Below are 22250 nucleotides of genomic sequence, written 5' to 3'. Positions count from 1 at the left end.
TAAAACGATACTTAACTTCAGAGACATAGCGCATAGCAAGGACCAGTCCACTGGCACAGAGAGCTTCCACTGTTTAGACCTAGCACCTGGATTAACAGATGGCAGATGCTGTGGTACTGATAAATATACATGAATTTATTATGCAACAATGGAGCAAAGAGTAGGGAGGACATAAAAGCACTTGAGTGTATTGATCAAGCCACGGCTAGAGCATGTTTGTAGAAAAATCCCCAAAGTTTAATTTCATTTTGCAGATGGCTGTGGGTAGGGACTAGTTGCCAAATATTCTGTTTTGGTGATGTTGTCAAGTTTAGTTCATGAATACATGTAAAATATTCTGCAGTCTTTGGAACAAAGCAAGCAATTCAACTTTGGATTTCTTCCATCGTTTACTCTCTACAGGTCATGACTATGTTTCTCTTGAATATTTTGGTTCAGTTCCTTTTGACCTATGGCTCTTTTTCACAAATTAAAACTATATGTTTGTGTGTCTGTTTACACACTTGACCTTCCTCGTTAAAGCTGATGTGTATGCCACAGTGCCATGGACAACTGGTGAGACCGCCGAAACTACAGCAGTGTTTGGATCTCCAATTGCAAATCTCAGCTCTCATACAGAAGGGTCAGGCAAAATATTTAAAAGCAACTCTCAAAGCAAAATCTATACATTACCACCAATCAGCTTAAGATAAGGACAATAGTGACAAGCTAGGGAAAAAGCAGATTCAGAGAGTCTGCCAGGACGAGAAATACCACAATAATAGGAGAATTAATTGCTCTTATGTAAATTTAAATGTCGCACTGGGGTATTTTTAGACACTGTACATGAATGTTTCATAGATAAGCTAGTCAGGCAACTCAAAGGGAAGAGTCTGGCTTTGACTCTCTTCCCAGAGAGACTTTTGGATTGTTTCACAATGTTCCTCTCAAGGACTAACTCTCTAATAGTAACTAAAATGTGCTTATATTCAACATCCTTGCAGAAAGCATGAAGGCCAAACAAAGAAACCTCTGCAGTAGTGTTTGACTTCAAAACGTCAGCTTAGAAGCAGTCAAAAAAAGACTAACTTGACATAAAGCATTTATGAGGTGCAGAATAAGGAAAAATACAGGAAATAATGAATATATCACTGTGTAAATCTGAGGTTTCTCAGTACCCCAAATATTGTGTGCCATTCTGGTGTCCCATCTTAAAAATGGTAGAGCTGAGTTAGAAAAGTGAAGGCTGATAAAGATGATCTACAGTCTGAAACAATTTGCATGCAAAGAGTGATTTAAAGGTTAGGGCTTTTCAGCCTGGAAAACCAATTGCAGAGGAACAGAATAGTGAACTGTATAATCAGTAGCACAAAGAGAATGAATAAGAAACTCTTATTCCCTTTTTTTTCACACTATCAGAAATAGGTGACATCAAGTGAAATTATCGTCTAGCATATTCAAAAAAGACAAAAGCAAATATATCTCCTCATATGCTATAATTAAGCTGTATAACCCATTACAAAAGGGCAACAGTCATGCAAAAAGACGTTATTCAGATTCTTGAGGGAGAATCATTAAAGACAATTAAACACAAAGGCACCGCCTCTGACTAAAGATACCCGTGAGCTGCACATTGCTGTAAGCTGCAGGAGTATACTAAGGGAGTGCCATACCCCTTTGCGCTGTTTTTATACCAGGCGAGCACTGTTGGCCACCATGACAGCATGGTAGGCTACCTCAATCTTTGGTCTGATCCAGGACAGACATTTTTATGTTCTTATGTCAATCCCTAAACTGTGCTGGCAATGCCTAGAATATGAACTTTCTCAGGGTACTATACCCATCACTGTCTATGCTAGCAACAAAACCTTAAAAAAGATAAAAAATTATGAAAATCAAAAAGTATAGGAAACAAGGCAGCTATTTATACTGCAGAACTGGTTGAAATTCTTTTGAACCAGGATCAGGTTGGACTGTACTTCTCCTGACCTGGCTTACCCACGGCAAATTACTACCAAGAATGTGCCCATAAAAAGTTAATCGGTCTGATTTACCCCCCCCAAAAAAAAAGGTTAAAAAAAAAGACAAAAGCCCACTGGGAAATCATTGTGTTCACAGAGCGGCTCTTGACAGCAGTTCTTGCTGGCGAGCTGGACCTGCTGGTCTTGCACACAGATTGTTTATAAACTATTCTGGCAACTGGAGCCTGTCTGAGCTTTTCCTTTCCCAAGGAAACAGTCCAGCCAGCTTTGTGGCTGCTTTGTGCACAAAGCTGCTAAAGAAGAGTTAAGGATCAATCCCAAAATGAATATGCATGTACACTCTGGTTTTCTTCCAATTTAATCTCCTGTATGTTTTAGTGCATTCTGTCATCTTCTTACAGTGACTGGTTTGGATGCATTAATCTGGCATTAAGTGGATGAGTGTCTGTTTTATCAGATCTTTCATGTATGCATCCTCAGGTTGTGGAAGAGCAGTATGATATAGAAATAGCCTCCCATCATGCATTAAATAACACATTAAAAGCAGATTAGATAGATACTTGTGATATTTTAGATACAATTAATCTTACTTTACAGCAGGAATTGTGTAGATGTCCTCCTTGAGTCCCTTTGGCCCTATATTCTACAACTTCACTAAATATAACAGGAAAAGAAATTAAGATATTTTAATGGAACTAATAATTTTATTTTTGCCTGGCAGAGGGGTGTTGACAGCTCTTATTAAAAATAAAAAAAAATCCACAAAATGTTAGTTTTATCTCAGAAGATGCTTTGATGGGGGAAATGCCACCAATAAAAACCTTTCTACTAACACTAGAAAAAGAGGGGTTTAAAATGTTACTTTACCATTGTCCTCGATAGCTACATCTCATACATCTCAAAATTAGGAGCCACAACATAAAAAATAGTTTCCAGTTTCTGGGTTACCGCATGTCTTCAGGAATAACATTTAATTTAATCCCTGACTTGTGTACAAAAATGAGAGATCAGTCATTTGGATATATTATTTCCTTGCATCATAAGGTGAAAACAAATTCTCTCACATGCAGTCCCTAGCAAAAGAGGGCCCTGATAAAATTCAGAGCCTCTAGACGATAGTGTGTGCAATCTCAACTCCAGTAATCACTGGTGGTGTGCTCCTCTGTCAACAGTATAAGAGTATTCATACCTCCACCTACACATACAACGTGTTCTTTTACTACGATCACCAAAATGCTAATGCATGGAAAAACAACCCCACCTGCGACAACGGAATAAGCACGTTATTCAAAGCAGTGAGCAGCTTACTGAAATTATCTCAGCTTCATTCCTTTCATTCCAAGACTTGCAAACAAGTCACATTACATTGTTGCTCTTTTTAGCATAGCACCTGCTAAGACCATTTGAATAGGTCTCCCTAGATGTTTCCTGGCTGTCTCCCCAGTACCCAGATGACTCCAGAACCAACAGATGCAGAGCACAACCTTTGTTCCAAGAACTAGTTATGTGCATGTCTGAGCCTAAAAAGAAGCAGAAAGAAAAAAAAATCGCACTTTTAAACTCTTACACTTGATTACTGTGTCCAGTTCTGGGCTCCCCAGTTCAAGAAAGATGAGGAGCTACTGGAGAGAGTCCAGCGGAGGGCTACGAGGATGGTGAGGGGACTGGAGCATCTCTCCTAGGAGGAAAGGCTGAGGGAGCTGGACTTGTTTAGCCTGAGGAAGAGAAGGCTGAGAGGGGACCTTAGAAATGCCTATAAGTATCTCAAGGGTGGGTGTCAGGAGGATGGGGCCAGACTCTTTTCAGTGGTGCCCAGCGACAGGACAAGGGGCAATGGGCACAAACTGAAGCAGAGGAAGCTCCAGCTGAACATGAGGAAGAACTTCTTCCCTCTGAGGGTGACAGAGCCCTGGCACAGGCTGCCCAGGGAGGTTGTGGAGTCTCCTTCTCTGGAGATATTCCAGACCCGCCTGGACAATGTCCTGTGCAGCCTGCTCTGGGTGACCCTGCTTCAGCAGGGGGTTGGACTGGATGACCCACAGAGGTCCCTTCCAACCCCGACCATTCTGTGATTCTGTGATTCTGTGATTACTAGAGAGAGACTAAGAACGGTAGGATAAAACAGAGCACGGGGACCTGGAAAGAAAAGAGAGAAGGACAGGAGACACAAGGCCTAGGCACAGGCAATTGTCTAGGGCAGCAGGTACTCTGGCAGCAGTCCCATGTGTGGACAGGCCGTGCTGTTACTTTATCAATGCCTAAATGCCACGTTACTAACTTTGCTCATGCTTCCCTGCTGCTCAGTTTTGCCTGCTTTGCTAGCAAGCCTTGAGCCAGCTGTGACAAACTGTGCAAGAAGAGAGCAGTCAAGGGAACATTATCCACAAGATATTGACTGGCTAGGACAGAAAGGGCTTTACCAGCTTCCCCCAGAACTTGCTGCCCCTCTCCTCCAGTCCACAGTGCGCAGCTGGTCCTGCTGAACACGAAGGATCTGTAGGGAGATGGAAAATCGAGACTAACCCCGTCTCCTCCACTCTTGCTCACTGAAAAATATCTTCCCAATGGAGCTGCGCAACCTGGCTGTCGCCTACCCACAGTGGAAAGAGGAGCCCACTAACGTGCAAAACAGGCCTGAGCCCCACTGTGGGGAATCTCCACAGAGCTGATACACAGTCATATGCCTGTTAAAAACCTTATCGCAGTTCTTTCTGTTCCTGCTGTCTTGTCCACTGCTTCAAAAGCTTTTTACAGCATCACAAAGCAGGACAGATGTTATCGTACACAAAGGCAGACACACACACACACACACACACACACACACACAACTTTTTCTTGGAGACTGCTCTATCTTCTGCATGTATCAGAGTACGACCTAACCCCACAACTTGTGCTGAGCATGGCATCCAAAAATATCCCCTGGTTGAGTGCATGCCAGCATAGCCCTCTAGCAGACCTCGAGCAGTAGCATCCCACTCACACCAGATCAAGCACGGTGTGGCAGCGGCAGCATGTCTAATGGCTCAACAGTCTGTGGCTCAGGACTAGCTAAGCGGTGATTTCACCCGGGGGGCTACAACACGGGCCAACATCATCTGCCACCCTGATATCACAGAATCACAGAATCACAGAATGGTAGGGGTTGGCAGGGACCTCTGTGGGTCATCTGGTCCAACCCCCCTGCTGAAGCAGGGTCATGTGGAGTCCTGGCTGGATGAGAGGGGACATAGCTTGGTGCCGTTGAGCAACCCAGGTTCCGATCCGGAGGTGAGCCTTGGGAGCGGCTGACACGGAACCCTGTTGGGAAGGTAGAGCGACGAGCTCGGGACACTGGAGCAGGAGGAACGTCACTGTTTCCTGCCACACTGTCACTTCCTTCCTGCCACGCTGTTGTTTCCTGCCAAAGCACTGTTTTCACATCGAGATGCAGCTCTGCACCAATCACAATGAGTTGCAGTAGTTTTGCCTATATATGGATTGGGGGTTTAACCATTCAGATGCTGTAATAGTTTTGCTATATAAACCTTGTTTTTCTGACTAATAAAGGTGAACGATCATACTCATATTGGGGTCACATCGTTACAACGGATCCATTACCCACGCCAACAGGGTCACCTACAGCAGGCTGCACAGGACCTTGTCCAGGCGGGTCTTGAATATCTCCAGAGAAGGAGACTCCACAGCCTCCCTGGGCAGCCTGGGCCAGGGCTCCATCACCCTCAGAGGGAAGAAGTTCTTCCTCGGGTTCAGACGGAACTTCCTCTGCTTCAGTTTGTGCCCATTGTCCCTTGTCCTGTCGCTGGGCACCACTGAAAAGAGTCTGGCCCCATCCTCCTGACACCCACCCTTCAGATATTTATAAGCATTTCTAAGGTCCCCTCTCAGCCTTCTCTTCTCCAGGCTAAACAAGCCCAGCTCCCTCAGCCTTTCCTCATAGCAGAGATGCTCCCGTCCCCTCATCATCCTCGTAGCCCTCCACTGGACTCTCTCCAGTAGCTCCTCATATTTCTTGAACTGGGGATCCCAGAACTGGACAGAGTACTCCAGACGGGGCCTCACTAGGGCACAGCAGAGTGGGAGGAGAACCTCCCTCAACCTGCTGGCCACTCTCCTCTTAATGCACCCCAGTATAGGGGTATAGGTATAGGTGGTATAGGTGGGCTGGATAACCAATGCCTCCAGCTGCAGGAAGAAACAAATTGAGGCAAGACTGAGTCAATGAACATTGCTTTATCACCCAGGTCAGGATGCAAGTTAGTCCTGTCCTACTACATAACAAGAAACGCCGTATGCCTGAAGCGCCACTGTTATCTGCTCCGTCAGAACCATACAGAATTCCTGCAGCCCTTGGCTTTCTTGAGACACAGAGCAAAGCTCATGGCCATAAAGCGGTTCTGATACGACATTTCTCAAGTCAGGAAGTTTCATCTGCTCTAGGCTATGGCCTGGATTTCCAAAACCAGCACACTCACCTCACCGGAGTGAGCAAATGAAGGTTTGTGATGTTCCAGTGCAGATCGTTTTCATCTTCTGTGTATGTGTGTGTGTCTGTTTTCTTTCCCCAGGCAATCTACCTTTCCCTTGAACTCTGTCTAGGTCAGGTAGAAAGTCCCTGTCACAGCTCTTGCTGCCTTTATTGCCACATCTCTGTCAGGCAGAGAACTGCTATCACACTGATTTGACCAATGCAAAAGTAGTACTCTTCCCCTAGGTTGCTCTTGAAATATGTTTACTTTAAATTATCCTGCAGGACAACATAGATTATCTTCTGTTTCTCTGCTTCCAGAAACGATGCTGGGATGAAAGATACGCATATGTTACTGTAAGACAGTACAGGATACAAGTGCCTGGCGTAACAGGCGGGTTGAACTGTGGTTCTGCCTCCTGTAAGAAACAGAACTGCGATAAAATACCGAGCCCGGATTTTCAATCACGGAGTCAGCTCCTTCCCGAGCACTGCCCAGGCCTACCCAGCGAGGCCTGCCCTCCCTGGCGCGGCGGCAGGCAGCCAGCCCGCGGTGCCATCCCGGGCGGGGGAGATGCGGTGGCGGTGTGGCGGGGATCGGGACCGCTGCCTCGGCCAGGCGACTCAGGCGAATCCGGGAGGAAGAGCACAGGCGTGGGGACAGTCCGGCTACCCCTGACCACCCTGCGCTCGCACATAACAACTCCAGCCATCGCATCCAAAGTAAAAAAGGGAAAAAAACCAACCCTGCGTGAACGGCACTTCATTGTCCATGTGGTTCTAGAGACAGGCGTAGCGATAACGCTGTGTGTGTTTAAGATGCAGCCCTTGTTGTCGAGCTGTCTCGCATTTAAACCGGACACCTCAGCGTTCATACTTACACCCGTCTCTTCTAAGGCTCCTGCAGATGAAAATAATCAGTTTCCAGGGTCCCAACCCGGTTTTGTCCAAAAGTCCTAACACGGCAGGGGGGGAGAGGGAAAGCAGAGTGAAAGGACCAACTACCACAACTTTAATATAAATATTATTTGCGGGAGACTTCTGACAGAGAAAAGTGGCATGGTTCAGGCCAAGCACAACTGGTGAGAATAAGAAACAAGTCTCATAAGGAAGTATTTGGTTTTCTGATCTGCTTGACTCCGTCAGACCCTGGATACAAAGCGAATGTTTTTGCGTGTGATTCCTCACCCCTTCGTAACTACGTGCATCATAATTAAATCTCTTTTTCAAAAATCTAATGAGCAATCACACATCACATCTGCAAATGGCACTGCACATCTGCAAATGGCACTGGTAAAGTATTTCCCTCTTGAAAGACTGGGGCTTTTTTTTTTGCAGTTCAGCCGAGCAGAGGCATCAATCCCACATTCGTCAGCTTCTAGGAATTTCTATTGACGGGACAATCAGTTACATGGTATGTTCTTATTTTCTTCAGGTAAGAAAAAGCCTTAATTCATTTTTTCTTTCTGATCTCGGCTAAGCATTGTCTGAATTGCTGTGCAGGCAAAATTCTTTCTCTCTCCCCACCCCCACCCCCCAAACTTTCCAGTCAGCATTCCTAGTTACAAGGAGAGAAATCTCTCTCAGAAATCTCTTTAAAGATTTTAAAGCCCCGAGCAGACTGCCATTTCTTCTGCCACGGATCTCACACGTATAAATGAATATACATACTTGCAAAATAAAGTTAATAACAATTCAACAGTTCTTCCAACAATGACAATGCGCCAAGAACTTGTAAAGTTGTACATGGTGTCAGTGGCATCTAAGGACTCCCTCTATGAGAGTATTTTCTGAATCCTGAACCCATTTCAGGTGTGTTTTGTGAGTGAAACCAGATTGTTTTCAAATATAAAAACTATCCAGATCTCACCTTTGTGATGGGGTCTGGGAATGGAGAAGAGGGCAGGGAAAAGCAGGAGGGGAGGAAATGTTTCACATTTTTTAGAGTATTTTCTAATCTCCTCAGTAGACCTCACTGATATGTGCCGAGAATGCAGTATCTATTGTTTACTGGAAATGCTTTTGTGACTGTATGTCAGCAAAAGGCTCTGACATAGTTTCTAACATAGTTTACATTCCTTCCTAGCCGTGAGGAGTCTTCTCCATTGTTTTTCCTGCCTTATCCTGCCGATTCTTTCATTTTTTTACCCTTCCGCTTCTCTGCTGCGTTTTTGCCCTGCTCCCCATCGTTCAGCCGCACACCCCCAGCCTCCTCCTCCCCACAGATTCTTCCTCTTTCGCACCCGCTACCGCACAGCTGATCCCCAGCTTTTCTGCTCCCCTACATAACCTTTCCCCGTTTGTGAGGAAGGAGCGTGTTGTTCCATTTCATTTAGCCGGTGAAACTCATGCCCACATATCGCTAACGTGACCTCTCCCATCGTACGCCACGTCGGAACAAAAGGGGATGACATTCGCCGGACCAAGCAGCGAGAAAGGCCGGAGCTCCCTCCCACTCTGCAAGAAGAAAATGGAAGACAGACAAAGAGTAAACCAGGGGCAAGAGGACGCCGGCCTGCTCAGCTTGCAGCCGGTTCCTCCTCCCCACCGCCAGCTTTCCGGGAATAAAGAAGGTGCCCCAGTTTCTCACATCAGGGTGTACCTCAGGGAGTACCCTAAGCCGAGGATCGCCCCGCTCTCTCCCCGGCCACCCTGCACCCTTTTCTGTTTAAACGCTCACGTCTAGTTTGCGGGGGATTTTTATTTCTTTGTTTTTCAATCGCCCAACCCTGTAATATCTACTTTTTCCAACGCCCGCCCTCCTCTATGTACGTGTCCTGTCCCCCTCCCGCCCCCGGGAGCCCCCTCCGGGCTGCGCGGGAGGGCCGGGGCGGGCGGCGGCTGCCTGAGGCGGCGATGGGTGCCTGAGGCGGTGGGTGGGTGCCTGAGGCGGCGATGGGTGCCTGAGGCGGCGGCCGCGCCCGCTGGCGAGGGCCGGGGCAGGTGGGGCCGCTGCTCCAGACCCTTCACCCCGGCGGGGAGGGGCGGCCCGGCCCGGCCCAGGGCCGGGCGGGGGCGCGGTCGGTGCCCGCACCTGCGCGGCGGGCGGGGCAGAGCCCGGCCCGGCCCCCGGCGGCTGAGCCCCGGCTGCGGGGAGGCGGCGGCAGCGCAACAGGTCTCCGGAGCGGAGCGGAGCAGCGCCCATGGCCGGCCGCGGACCCGCCGCCGAGCAGGGCTACATCCGCACCGTGCTGGGCCAGCAGATCCTGGGGGAGCTGGACAGCTCCAGCCTGGCGCTGCCCTCCGAGGCCAGGCTGAAGCTCTCGGGCGGCCGGGCCGGGGAGGAGAAGGCGCTGCGGATCCAGCGGCAGGTCCAGCAGACGCTGGCCAGGAAGAGCCGGGGCTCGCTGCGCAGCGGTGAGTGCTCGCCCCGGGCCCGGCGCCGCTCGGTGCTCGGGGGCTGTCGGTGGCGGCTTGGGCGGCGGCGGCGGGAGCAGGGGAAGGGGCGCCCCGGGGTGAGAGACCCGAGCTGGCCCCGGGCGGCCGCAGCCCCCGGCCCGGCCAGGTGCGGGCTGCTCGGGGCCGCCGCGGCGCCGGCCCAGGGCCTTTACCGGGTTCGGCGGAAAACGGCGGCTCCGTCGCGTCTGCTCTTTCTTGGTTCCCACCCGGGTGAGCCAGAAGTTTCCCCCCGCCGAGCGCCGTAGCCCGGGTGGGTAGCAGGGGCCGCGCTCGGCTCACCGCTGCCCGGGGGAAGAACCGGGCCGAAGTTCCCCTCAGCCAGCAGCCGCTTACTGGGCTGGTTTTAACACCCCAGCTTTACCCACTGGCCCAGTTTGGGAAATGAAATGGGAAGAAAAGTGCCAAATGTCTTCCCTTGTTTCACCTGGAAATAAAAAAAAAAAGAAAAAAGACTGGCAAGAAGCTTGGGGAAGTGACTCTAGGAAAGGCGTGAATGGGAAACATGGAGCAGTAATGCTACCGGAGCGGTATTCACCTCGTTCTTTGGTGTACACGATACACGCTGAAGTCGATCAGTCTTTGCTCCCAAGATCTGGTACCAGAAGGCCCGACCCGTCAGCCGTGTCCACGCGGTCCTGCCTTCTGCCCCAGCCAGGGCCCGGCTGCCACGTCGGGCACCCACGGGGAGACTCGGGCAGGTGCTGAGGGTTAAGCGAGGGCAAGCTTGCCGAGGGTGAGTTGCTTCAGGTGTTTAGTCTTAACTTTTAAAGGAGGAGACTTGTTGTTTTCAAATAAATTAAAAAAAAAAAATAAAAAAAAATCAACCCTTACCACGAAAACTTCAACCTGTTTTTAAGTAGGAAGCTGTGACTGACTGACAGGCTATATACCCTGTAGCTCGGTTGTCATTAAAGAAGATATCAACTTTCATTCGCAAAAAGTTGCGAGACAAAGGTCTGTAAATTTATAACTGTACTTCACTCATCTGTCTTGTCAGGCAGAGGAATGTTTCCTCGTACTTCATCTGGCTTCCACCTAAAAAACACCTCGTGCGCATACGATGCAGACACGGACATACCCTGCTCAGAAAAATTAGGTACACGCATCGTATAAACCGATACACACAGCTGTGCAGTGTGCAGCTACACATGCAAGTCCTTAGCTTGGCAGCTCTCATTTAGATAAGGTTTCTACACACTTTTAGAGTGACTTAATTTATTTTTCTCTCAGTAGAGAGCCTGGGAAAAGCTTTTTGTCCAATAGTTAATAAATGAGATATTGTCACGAGCCTGAGATCATGTCTCTAAACCATGTACAACACACTATGAAGAAAAGTTCCCGTCCTTCTAACTCATCTTAACTTCTCTGGGACGTATTGACAGACCTGGTGGATTTGGGCATAGTTGTCTTGGTTTGCTTTGTTTTTCTAAAGGTCAAGTGTTTGAGCTCTTTGTATTTCTGAGACACCAAAACTTTTAAGCTTCAGAATCAGGAGTGGAAAATGTCATGTCTGTTACGTGTATTGCTCATGCATAATTTGAACTTTTCTTCTTTCAAACGTATTCCTGTGTTCAACTCGCCCTATATTTTATTTTAGTCCCACCGCAAAACTTATAAAAAAATCAACAAAACTGGAATGTGTTCCGTGTATTTATACATGTGTGTATATATATGTAATATATGCATGTATAATATATGCATATGACTGCCTATCTATCTGTCTCTCAAATGTCTATAATGTGAATCAAATGGCTATCATGTTTTTAACATGTGGGCTTTCCTGAAAAATATATGTGTATATACATGTGTGTCTGAATGTGCTTTCTTCATAGACTTGCTCAAAATTTGACTGTGCTTTGAGAAGCATTTAAGTTGTTATATGTAAGATACTTTTAAAAAATATACGCTATTTTACATGCAAAACCTACCAACTTTCTCTGAATTAGAACAGTTTTCTAGAAACGTTCACCAAGGGTCCCGTATTGTTTGCAGTTGCAGGGAAGACAACACAAACCCTTCGCAGGGGCAGGAGCAGGCCCCTGTGGGCCTGTAACTGTCCTATCCGTAGGAGTATTTCAAACTCTGTTCAGCAAGGCACTTAGCATGTACCTAACCAGAGTGTTCACATACGTGCCTAAAATTAGCCAAGCACATAACCGCTGGGTATGAAAAATTTGTGGTAGTAATGGTCTTGCCCAGTATCACCTGTGCACACCCACTTTCCACTGACTGTACTGGAAGCTTTGAAGCTGCAAGAAGTACACTGTCAGGCAGCATAATTTCTCCTTAAAGTTTCAAATTAAAGGTGTTTGCTTAGCCTTCAGCATCACCTTTAAATGCAAAAACATCTTTTTGCCTCCTACTCCCATATTTGCTAGTTTATGCCATTTTCTCCCATTTTTTAGGGTGTCTTTCTGATTCTTTTTCACAGTAGACACTCAAGTCATCCTCAAATCTGAGGATTCCACCAGGTGCCAGATCACTGAAGTCACGTACTGCCCCAAAGCTTTTCAAGACATTGTCAAACTTTATTAATGGTTTTTCAAACAGTAGTTTAACAACAGCTGCAGCTTTTCCAGTTCATCAGTTGCTGAACCTTTATAAATTAAAGATTACACTGCTCTGAAAAATTTTTAACAACTAAAGCAGCCGTATCAAATTTCTGAATGCTCTTCAAAGGTGGAAATGGAATGGTAGATAGTTCAGTCTTATCAAAGAAATATGGCATTCAGAATCATATGCCTTAATAACTGATGTTTTTCAGCCTGCATATGGGGCAACAGTATTGATTATTTTATGTATGCTTTAGCAGTCTATGAAACTTTATTCTGTTGATGAGTCCACTTGCCTCTGATCTTGTTCTGTTTGGATTTTGATTGATTTTTAAAATTAATATGTGATGTTCCTGTTTCTTTAGTATAAACTCGGGACTAAAGTCTACTTTCCTGTACATCCTATACATCCTTATCAGTTACATCGTAAAGAAATGAGAGCAGAATTGGGTAAAGTATCATACAAAACCAAACAGCCTGATGAAGTGCTGTCTGTGTAGATATTTTTTCTCTAACACTGTGTTTATAAAAACAATTAAAACTTTTGTGATTTTCGAATCAACAGCACCAGATAGAGACAGTTACAGTCAGAGTTCATTCAATTCCTCACCTCTGCTTCCTGATCCAGAAGAAACCTGCTTCTTAAAATTGAGCTCTTGTGTAAATGTGCTGGCTAGCACAAAGGAAAAGATGTCAGGAAAACTCCTTTGGGACCAGGCATGTAGTGGCAGTGATGAAGGAGCGTGAAGGCTCTTTGATCTCTGGATGAAGAGAGTCAGTGAAGTTTTTGATATTATGCCATTCTTAAATGTCACCATCTCAGTCCATCATGAGTGGTGGAGTATAAAAAAGGATTGAAGGATGGCAGTCCAGGAACACTTGTGAGTCTCTGTGGTGGATATAATCACCCACCTGCCCTTAGCGGGAGTGGACAGTGGCTGCTCCGCAGGTGGACACTCAGGATGTGTGAAAACATCGCGGTCCATAATAGACTTCAGCGTACAGCTGCATTGATGCCTGCAGTGGGACGTTTAAAGCCAAAATTTGACTTTCATGGTAACCGTTCAGATACAAAAGCAGTTAAAAACGCTCACAACTGAGAGTTAACACAGTGCGTGATTTAAGGGGAATCTGATACACCTAACTCCTAACTGGAGGATAATTGTCTTTTTCATATATCAAATATCCCAGAGATGACTCTTGTCACGGTAATTTTTGAAAGCCAAGCAAACAGGAGATTGATCTGTCTGCAGCCATACGCGGTGGTGGCTGGGGAGGAACTTTCGAGGACTTTGGGCATTTTGGACTTGTCGCGTCCGGGGGAGCAAAGGGGGCTCAAGGAGGGCCTCTGTGAAGATGGATGGGATTTTTTTCTCAGTTTTCTGTACAGTCTCCCTCCTGATAGTGTAATTATTTTGTCAGATGTCAAAATTTTGTCTTAACTGTTGCACTATCGGGTGATTTTTGTACAGCTTTTATTTTAGGCGTGGAGAAGAGCAAAGGGGTTTAGCTTTCCTCCTCCGCTGACCACATCCAAAGCGTTCCTGAGCTGCTTTAGTTCATACTGACAGGGGAGAGGAGAGACTGTGATAAACAGCTCCACTCTGTTGCCCACACATGGGTGTCTGCTGCTGTCTGGGATGCCTGAGTTTTCCAAAATATCCTCATGGGTTGACAGACATGACGCAGGTCGCATAGGAAACCTGTCCTTCTCTTGCCTTGCTGCTGGAAATCAAGCACGCTATCCTATGGCCTCTCCAATGGCGTCTGTCCCCTGTGGAGGAGAAACTGGGTGGTGTGCGTATTTTCTGAAGAGAGGGTTCTGTGAGACTTCAAACACTGAGTCTCACAGTTAGAAAATATTAGTCCTAACAGTAAATGAACAAATAATATCATTTAAAAAAAAAAGAATCATTCATGGCTTTTTTTTTCCCCCTGAATTTTTTTTAAACCACTGCACTGAGTGTGTAAGGACTGCCTAATGATTTCTGAATGTATATAATACTGAGCAAATCTGAGAGGTGGAAAGACATGTAGGTTTTTGTGGTACAGTGAAAATAAGCTGAAGGAAGCCTCACTGGCAGAGGCAAGTTTTGATCAGATCACCTATTCTGCGTCTCATAACTAATGGAAAGACACAGTGTTTCAGTTACCACTTTTTCCTTTAACACACTGGCTTTTGACACAAGTAAACAGCACGCAGTAAAAAGACATACATTTTATGTCTACCTAATAAGTCTGCAGGTAAAACGCTGGCAAATTATTTTACTGATGTGGTGAGAGCAAGCGAGATACTGTAAATGCAAAGTGAAATTCCGTAAGTGTGTTTATCCCTGAAAGAGAAAACATGTTTGCTGACGGATAGTTTCACAGGGAGACTGAAGGTTAAAAGCTGAGGACTGCTCGAAGATAACTGTTACAATTTCTGATTGACTGTATTTTGCTTTTGCAAAGAGGGAACTGTTAGATATGTAGTTTGTCTTCAACTAGTTCATGGACAGCCTTGTTGTTTTTAATTTATCCTCTTTTTTTTTTTTTCATTTGTTTAGTAAAGACAGGGAGTTTAGTGTTACCTAAAGCATGCACAAATTACTTGCTCAAAGGATCTTTATGCCCTAAGTAGAAAAATGAGAGTAATTTCTCACCAAGTAAAATGGTCAAGAACAATAACAACCATAAAGAAACAGTATACATATTTTTATTTGTCATACAAGAGTACTTTAATATGTAGCAATGAATAAAATGAAGCTTTAAAAAGCAGGCACAGGCGATAGGCGAAGATGGAGTAAATAGTACATTGATATGGGAATTATATTGCACAAAGGAGAGTTTTATATGAATTTGTAGATTTTTGATGTCAGCGTACATTAGCAGGATTTTTTTGCAGTATAAAACAACAGTTTCCTCTTACTGCTTTCTCATGTACTGAGGTAACCCTTGGGCTACAGTAACCTTGTAATGTCACAAAGGAATTATTACAAATCAGGAGTTTGACCAAGCTGCATCATTCCACTCTCATGACGCAAAGTTTCCATGAATGTGTTTTAACAAATCACCTAATACAAGTTTAAATCTGTCTCGCGTGGTCAAAATGAAAGAATTGGAAAGTATGATTAAGTAAGCAAAAGAACTGCAGCGTCTGATTGAATTACGCCTCCAATTGTTGCAGTCTGCTATTGTATTGCATTATATAGATTATAACAATATAATATTGCAATATACTATTAGTTATATTATATTGTATTATATTCAAATTTTGACTTATCCAAGTAGCTACATGCTAGGGAGAGTCATTTCTAAATTACTCTTGTTCCATGAGTCTCCTATTTATTTTCATCCTTGTCCAGCCCTTTCTTAGCTCTAGACACTAAGGATCAAAGGATCAGGCGTACGGAAGTTCCTGGGGATATCCATGTGCACTTAATGAAACCTGGAGTCTAACTGCATGAACTGAAAGTCTCGGCTATTTAGCACACATACACTAAGTGTTTAAAAGATCCCCATGGGCACTTGCCCGCATGTTTTCAGCACCTGAATTCCCATGGGCGTATGAATCCTACTATTTTTAGAAGTGGAACCTTCATCAGTTTGACCAAGTTAATGATTTGGTTCTTTAGATTGCTGTAGTATCTCGAGCAATATCTGCCATTTTGAAAACTGATGACCAATTCTTTTTTGACCACTGTTATCTGTTCACCCTAAGCTTCTGCAGCACACACTGGTCCCATTTATGACCACTTGGAGGTATATCTTGCTTTCAACTTCTGTTTCACCTCTCTAAATCTGTCTTATTTCTATTCCAGTATACAGATTTTCATAGTAACACGGGAATCTCATAAACAATTATTTCAGCAGTATCTGTTGCTTTAAAAAAATTTATTAGTAGAAGGACTTTTTCTCTGAAAAAGTGTTGTGTCAGTGAAAGAGAAACAGCCTGAAGTTTGTTTGTTGGTCTTTAATTAAAAGAAGAATGCAGTTTTAATGAAAGAAACAATCAAAATGCACTGTTCTATTTTCAAAGCTGGGTCATGGAAAAAAAGAATCGGAATGGATACACACTGTGGATCTTCTGTGTTGTTTGTAGGATTAGTAAACCTTTCAGGTGCAGATTTGAAGTGTCATTAAACAACCCTCCTTTACAGCATCATATGCTGCGTGCCTCCGTAGGCCATGGAAGTTTTGTGTACTCTTTGTGTTCTGTGGGTGAAGCACAGAGAAGATTAGTGAAGCATTACTTGCTCCCATATATTATCATTAAGCTAGTACCTAAGGGAGGAGAAACGTCAGTGGTTGAGGTAGACAGCTATGAAATAAACGGTCTAGACTCAGTGAGTGCAATTTGCTTATGGTGGTACGTGGTGAAAATTCCATCTCTAGGGTGCACAGTAGCAGAGGTATACACATCAACCCATGTTTCTCATCTACAGTCTACAGCTGCAACATCTTCATTTCTTCTGCACTGTGCATGTTATAGCAGCCTCGAATGTAAACCATGCATGTGTATTCAAAGTGATTGCAATGGAGAATAAGTGTTCTTAGCAGCTCTTCAGTGATACCAATTCTCGGTACTTAATCATCTGTCATTACCTGAGATATTTGAAATATCAGCTTGTTTTGTTAAAACATTTTTCATTAAATAGCTGCATGAACAAGACTTCTGAAAGTTAAAAAGATGTCTTAAGTAAAAAAAAAATAGGAAACGGAAAAAATTGCTTGTATCAACAGAAAGCTTTGCTTAGCCATGTTTTACATGTGATACAACAAAGGCAAACATCTTTCTGTCATTTCCCTGTCTGATTTTCAGCCTGTGTATGTTAATGCAAGTGCAGACTGAGACGTTTCCCTAGTACTGTGATTTGTCCTTTATAACAATATTGTGTTTTGTTAAAATCTCACTAACATTAGTCTTTGGTTACAGGCAGTTTGCAGCGTTCATCCAGTGTTCCAGAGCGTGTCTATAACATGGGGATTACAGAAAATGATTTTGCACCAAGAATTCCCTATGGTTCCTCATATTATCAGTCAAGCCAGGTGAGGAAAAGAAGATAACGAATAAAAATAAATATAATATCACATGCATTGTGTTACCACAAATGATAGCATGTAGATGGCATTTCAGGGTGTGCTTGCTCGCTTGTTTGCTTTTTAAAGCCTGATTCCTAGAAAAGGAGGTTTTTACAGCTGAGACTTGTAAACGCTTTTCCCTCTTCTGATGACTCCTGAGCTCAATGGCTAAATTCAACTCAATTGTACACATGGGCTTTCTGCAGTCCTATTGGTTTTGCGAGAACTGGCATCAAAGCAGAAAATGAAAAAAAAGTATTAATACTAAGGCAAAGGCTATGACAAGCCAGCTCTTTACCCATCCCACCAGGCAGCAGGTCAGTCAGCACTTTGGTAGCTCAAAGCGGCCGGAGGCCGTGCTGCCACTCACCCAGCAGAAGAGTCGGAGGTTGCTAGAGGAACGCCAGTGATCCCACAAGGTAACAAATGACATGGGTAGGAGCTGGGAATGTGGTGTAAGAGGTTAGGGAATGAAGCACCCAAAACCACAGGAAAACAGATTGTTTTAGGTTCACAATGACGGATAGAATGTTCATTATAATTTAAAAGAATGCTGTTGTAAACTGTTTTGGCATTACAAGAATTTCCGTGGTACAGTCTTTGCAATACAACAGTGTTTCTAAACTGTATGATCATAAATTCACTTGTTATTTTGACCAGCTTTTCTTGGGTTCATGGCCTGAATGCTAAGATAAATAATTGGTTTTCTGCACAGTTTGTGACACAGCTCATAACTGGTATGAACCTATTTGAGGGAGCAATCATATGACTTGGAAATCAACACTCAGTTGCTCAGTAGCAATGCTGCTGCATGATCAACATTAGTAAGCTGAAACCAATTCAGCTTGGGAACGGAAATATTTATTTAATAAATAGATGTGTGTGTAGGGGCCAATTCTTTCCTAATTTCAGATTACTCAAGAATGGCTTATTGTCATTGGAGGAAATCACCAGCTTCTAGCCAGTTAATGAATCAGCTCTGGCTCTGTATGGGGAGTTAGAACCATTTACTTAAATATATTTCCTTCTCTGTCCTGCTATCCTCTGTTCTTACCTGTCATCCAGTCCATAATATTTGATGTGAATCTCTTCTTTCTAGAATAGAGCAACAATAGGACAACTGGAGGTGACATAGGAACCACAAGAAAATACAGCAGTTTTCCAGGCAAGGAAAAAAAAAAAAAAGTTAAAAAAAAAAGAGAGACTATTTGTCCCATGTGAAAGCAAGCAAAAGCCACAAGGTCTCGTATTTCACAAAAGAATTAATTTCGTTACCCCCAAACAAAAGATAAAGATATCCTTGCATAGCTCCTGTAGAATAAACAGGCATGTCCACTGATCCTTGCTTCAGCCTACTAGTTTCAGAGAGCTTTACTCCTTTTATGAGCTTATTATCACCCTCAGTAACTGCTCAACAATGAAATTAAGGGATTTCAGTCTGGCCACTATCTGCTAAGCATCGTTCCTTTGACTAATAACTTGTATAAGCATCTGAGTGTACCTTACAAAGTGCCTTTAATATTACAGAACTTTAATACAACATGGAAAAAGAATATATGGGGCTTTGGTTTATGGCTGGATGCCATCATGCTTACTGATTGTAAAAAAAATTGAGTCATGACTCCTCTATTTCAAGGCCAGGAAGTCTCCCAAGTTGATTTAGTTCTGGAAGGTCTTGAATAGAGTATGCCATCCAGTTTAGAGCATAGGAAAAAGGTTGAAAAATTGGAGAGGCCCCAAACCTCAACAGTCAGAATCTTGAAGATACATCCTAGAAAGAAAGGTTGAAGGAAGTGGGTTTGTTGAATTTACAAAAGAGAAAATTAGAAACCAAAATGGCAATCCATTGCTGTCCATACCCGTTAGGGACAGTAAAAGAAAAATCATCTTAAATTGCAACTGTAGACTTAGAGAAACCATTGAGATGGTGAAATGTTCATTTTGGTTACCTTGGAATGTTATGTAATCTCCTTCATTTTTAAGAAGTTAGACAAACAGGGAAGGGACTATTTCTTTTTACTAGGTCCTACCACAAAGTGAGCAGGAGGGCTGAGTAACCTTATGTTAATAAGGTTAATAGCAATATGCAGACACTTTAGTATCTTATTTTAATATCTGACTGATTCACTTTCTTCTGTCTATTGGACAGCCTCGAATTTAATTTTAGTACCAAATGCGGGTGTTAAGCCCCAAGGAGTTTCAAAATGAAATTAAAAGCTCCATTAATAAGCAGACAGTTCGGTACCCAGCATAATTGACTTACCACCTATTTTGAGTTAGTGACAGAAGACTAGATACTTAGACCTTGTCTCCTAATGTTTAGGCCATAATTCTTCCTGCCTTTGTCAGGCAGATACAAAGAAGTGTTGCAGAATCCCATTCAATACACAATTTTGCTGATGTTCACATTTTGTTTTCTGTACTCAGCAGACCTTAGAATTTTTATCTTCACTTTTTGGTTTGGTTTCTTTGCTATTAATCCTAAAAGCTGTGGTCTTACTGTGACTCCTGTTCTTTTATGCACATTCAAACAGGTGGCCTCACCATCTGGTTATACAAATGGCTGGGGGACGAGGACTGCCTACAAGACAATGGAAGAGAGAGCTCAAAGACAGCCTCTGAAGAGACTAGAAGTTTCACCCCAACGAGGTCCTGAAAGATTGGCATATGTGTCCAACGATTTTCACTATGATGGAGGGATTTCAGCTGGGTTCTCCATGAGGCGTGGAGATAGCAGAAGACCCAGCGGGACTGTCCCACCAAGATACGCTCGGTCTGAGATTGTTGGTTACACACTTCGTGATTCAGTGAACAGGGGACACTCTTTTAAGAGACACTCCCACATGGGGGCTATTAATGATGCTGTCCTTGATGGTGTCTACCACAGCCCCACTGTACCTCTGTACCATCGAGCGGGCAACAGTCGCAGTATGACCAACCTTTTGGAGAAAGAGAACTACCTGACTTCAGGCAGCGCAATGGGACAAGTGAGATCACCAGTTCCTTCCCGTCTGGGGTCTCAGAACAGGCAATCTTTAAGGTCCAGCTGGTACCAAACTACTTTCAGAAGCACACAGACCAGGAGGGAACCTTCCCAGCCAGCTTCAATAACCAGTGTCACTGCAGAAACAGATGGGAAGAGGATGCCACTGACAGCTGCCGCGGCAGCAGCAGGAAGAAATGGTTTCCTGCAGAGTGAGCAAGTCATCATCAACGGATCTCAGCTAGGGTAAGCACAATGCATGACCCGCTTTGGTTCTGGGGTGTCACAGCTGAAAGGAACCTGTTTGTTTAAAAAGACAAAGTAACTGACAGCTTATGGTTCAGCAGCCAACACAGCACATGAAATGTCAGTGCAGAGGATGCAGAAAGCTTTTAAAAATACGCTTCCAGTGCAATGGTGGAAAGGGAGAAAAAATGGACGTGTATGTACATACTGCAGGGTGAACACCTCCTGCTCAGGTTTGGGACCTCCTTTTGCCAAGAGTTAATCAATTTTGTATGGAGACATGATGCAGTCACTGAGTAATTCACAACCTAAGTCACAATACATAGTAAGGTATCGGCAAATTTTGTGCTTATAAGAGACCAGATGATTTCAGCAGTGGTTCTCGGGAGAATAGGTCAGACATCTACCAGTGAAGCAGCTTTTGGCAGACTGAAAATTTCCAATTGAAAATCCTTCATGGTTTCAAGGAAACTTTTTAGTTTTGTTCAACCGGTTGAAATACAAGCAGAAATTTCTTTTAGGTCTGTAGCACCATCCCTCCCTATATAAACTGCTCTGAATCTCTGAACCTCACGGCCTCTCACCACCATGAGATCCTACATGCTCTGAGGACACTCTTATTCTGAAGCCCTGTTAGATCCATGGCAGAAAGTCCCAAAGCTGCTCCCAGACTTCAAGAAAATTGTTTAAAATCTTAGAAGTATTCCTTTTTTTTTTTTTTTCAAATTCCCCCCCCCCCGAAATTCCTTTCCAGAGAAGATTTCAGAATGTCTAAAATCAGTTCCATTTTCAAAAGAGAAGACTTTTCAGTTCTGAAATTCCCCTCAGGAGTGAATGTTTTTTCATTTTAGAATATTTCTGAATGTTTCCAGAGCTCTTAAGGTTCAATGGACAAAACAAACCACTTGGTAAACAGTAGATGATTACTTGCGCTGTTTACTGTGGTTTCTGTTGTTTCATAATCCAAATAGGATCCCAAGGTTTCTTGTGTAAGTTAATCATGGTGTAATTTACAACAGTGTTATTAGGAAATGTCTCTTTTCTTGATAACTGTGTAGCTGTTAGGTCCATTTTTCCGAAGGCCTGCTTTATTCTTTTTCTAAATTTGCTGTTGTGTGAGCTGAGGCGTCATCTGATGTCACTGCTATGTACAGATGAGGTATTTTCTGTTGTCGACTACAACGTTGGTTGTTATGGCTAGATTTACAAACATGTAGAGTCTTGTGCCCACTTCTGATCTGGATGGAAATTTTCACCTCTGGGTGATGCAGGAGTTAAGAAATCTGGTGTTGATGATGTGGCTCTTATGTATTCAGTCTTTACAGCAAGCAAGTCCAGAAAAAACAGCAGAAAGCTCGCAATAGCGAAAGATTTGGGAGTAGTAGTGTTAAAAATAGGTACCTGGGAGGACTTTGTTTCTTGGTAAGACAATTTACAGAGAGACATATATCCCACTGACTTAACCATTTACTTAACTTTAAGCACATTCTTGAATGCATTTCTGAGCCACAGCCAGCAGTTTTGATATTTAATTTTCTGTAGGAGCAATTTTGGTTCTTTTTTTTGCAGGTGCAGACACT

At 44.0% G+C, this 22250-nt stretch overlaps 1 protein-coding gene across 1 annotated transcript in view; it reads left to right on the top strand.

Moving 5' to 3' along the window:
- Nucleotides 1-9502: 9502 nt before the first annotated feature.
- The window catches only part of PKP2 (plakophilin 2), a 45926-nt gene continuing 33178 nt past the window's right edge, over nucleotides 9503-22250 (top strand). The window contains exons 1-3 of the mRNA XM_075429120.1: nucleotides 9503-9783; nucleotides 17296-17408; nucleotides 19976-20670. Of these exons, the coding sequence (XP_075285235.1) occupies nucleotides 9570-9783; nucleotides 17296-17408; nucleotides 19976-20670 (1022 nt within the window). The 5' untranslated portion in view covers nucleotides 9503-9569. The remainder of the gene's footprint in view (nucleotides 9784-17295; nucleotides 17409-19975; nucleotides 20671-22250) is intronic.

This window comes from Opisthocomus hoazin, chromosome 8 (assembly GCF_030867145.1).
Source record: "Opisthocomus hoazin isolate bOpiHoa1 chromosome 8, bOpiHoa1.hap1, whole genome shotgun sequence".
Classification (NCBI taxonomy): Eukaryota; Metazoa; Chordata; class Aves; order Opisthocomiformes; family Opisthocomidae; genus Opisthocomus; species Opisthocomus hoazin.
This window is presented reverse-complemented; position numbering and strand designations above follow the sequence as displayed.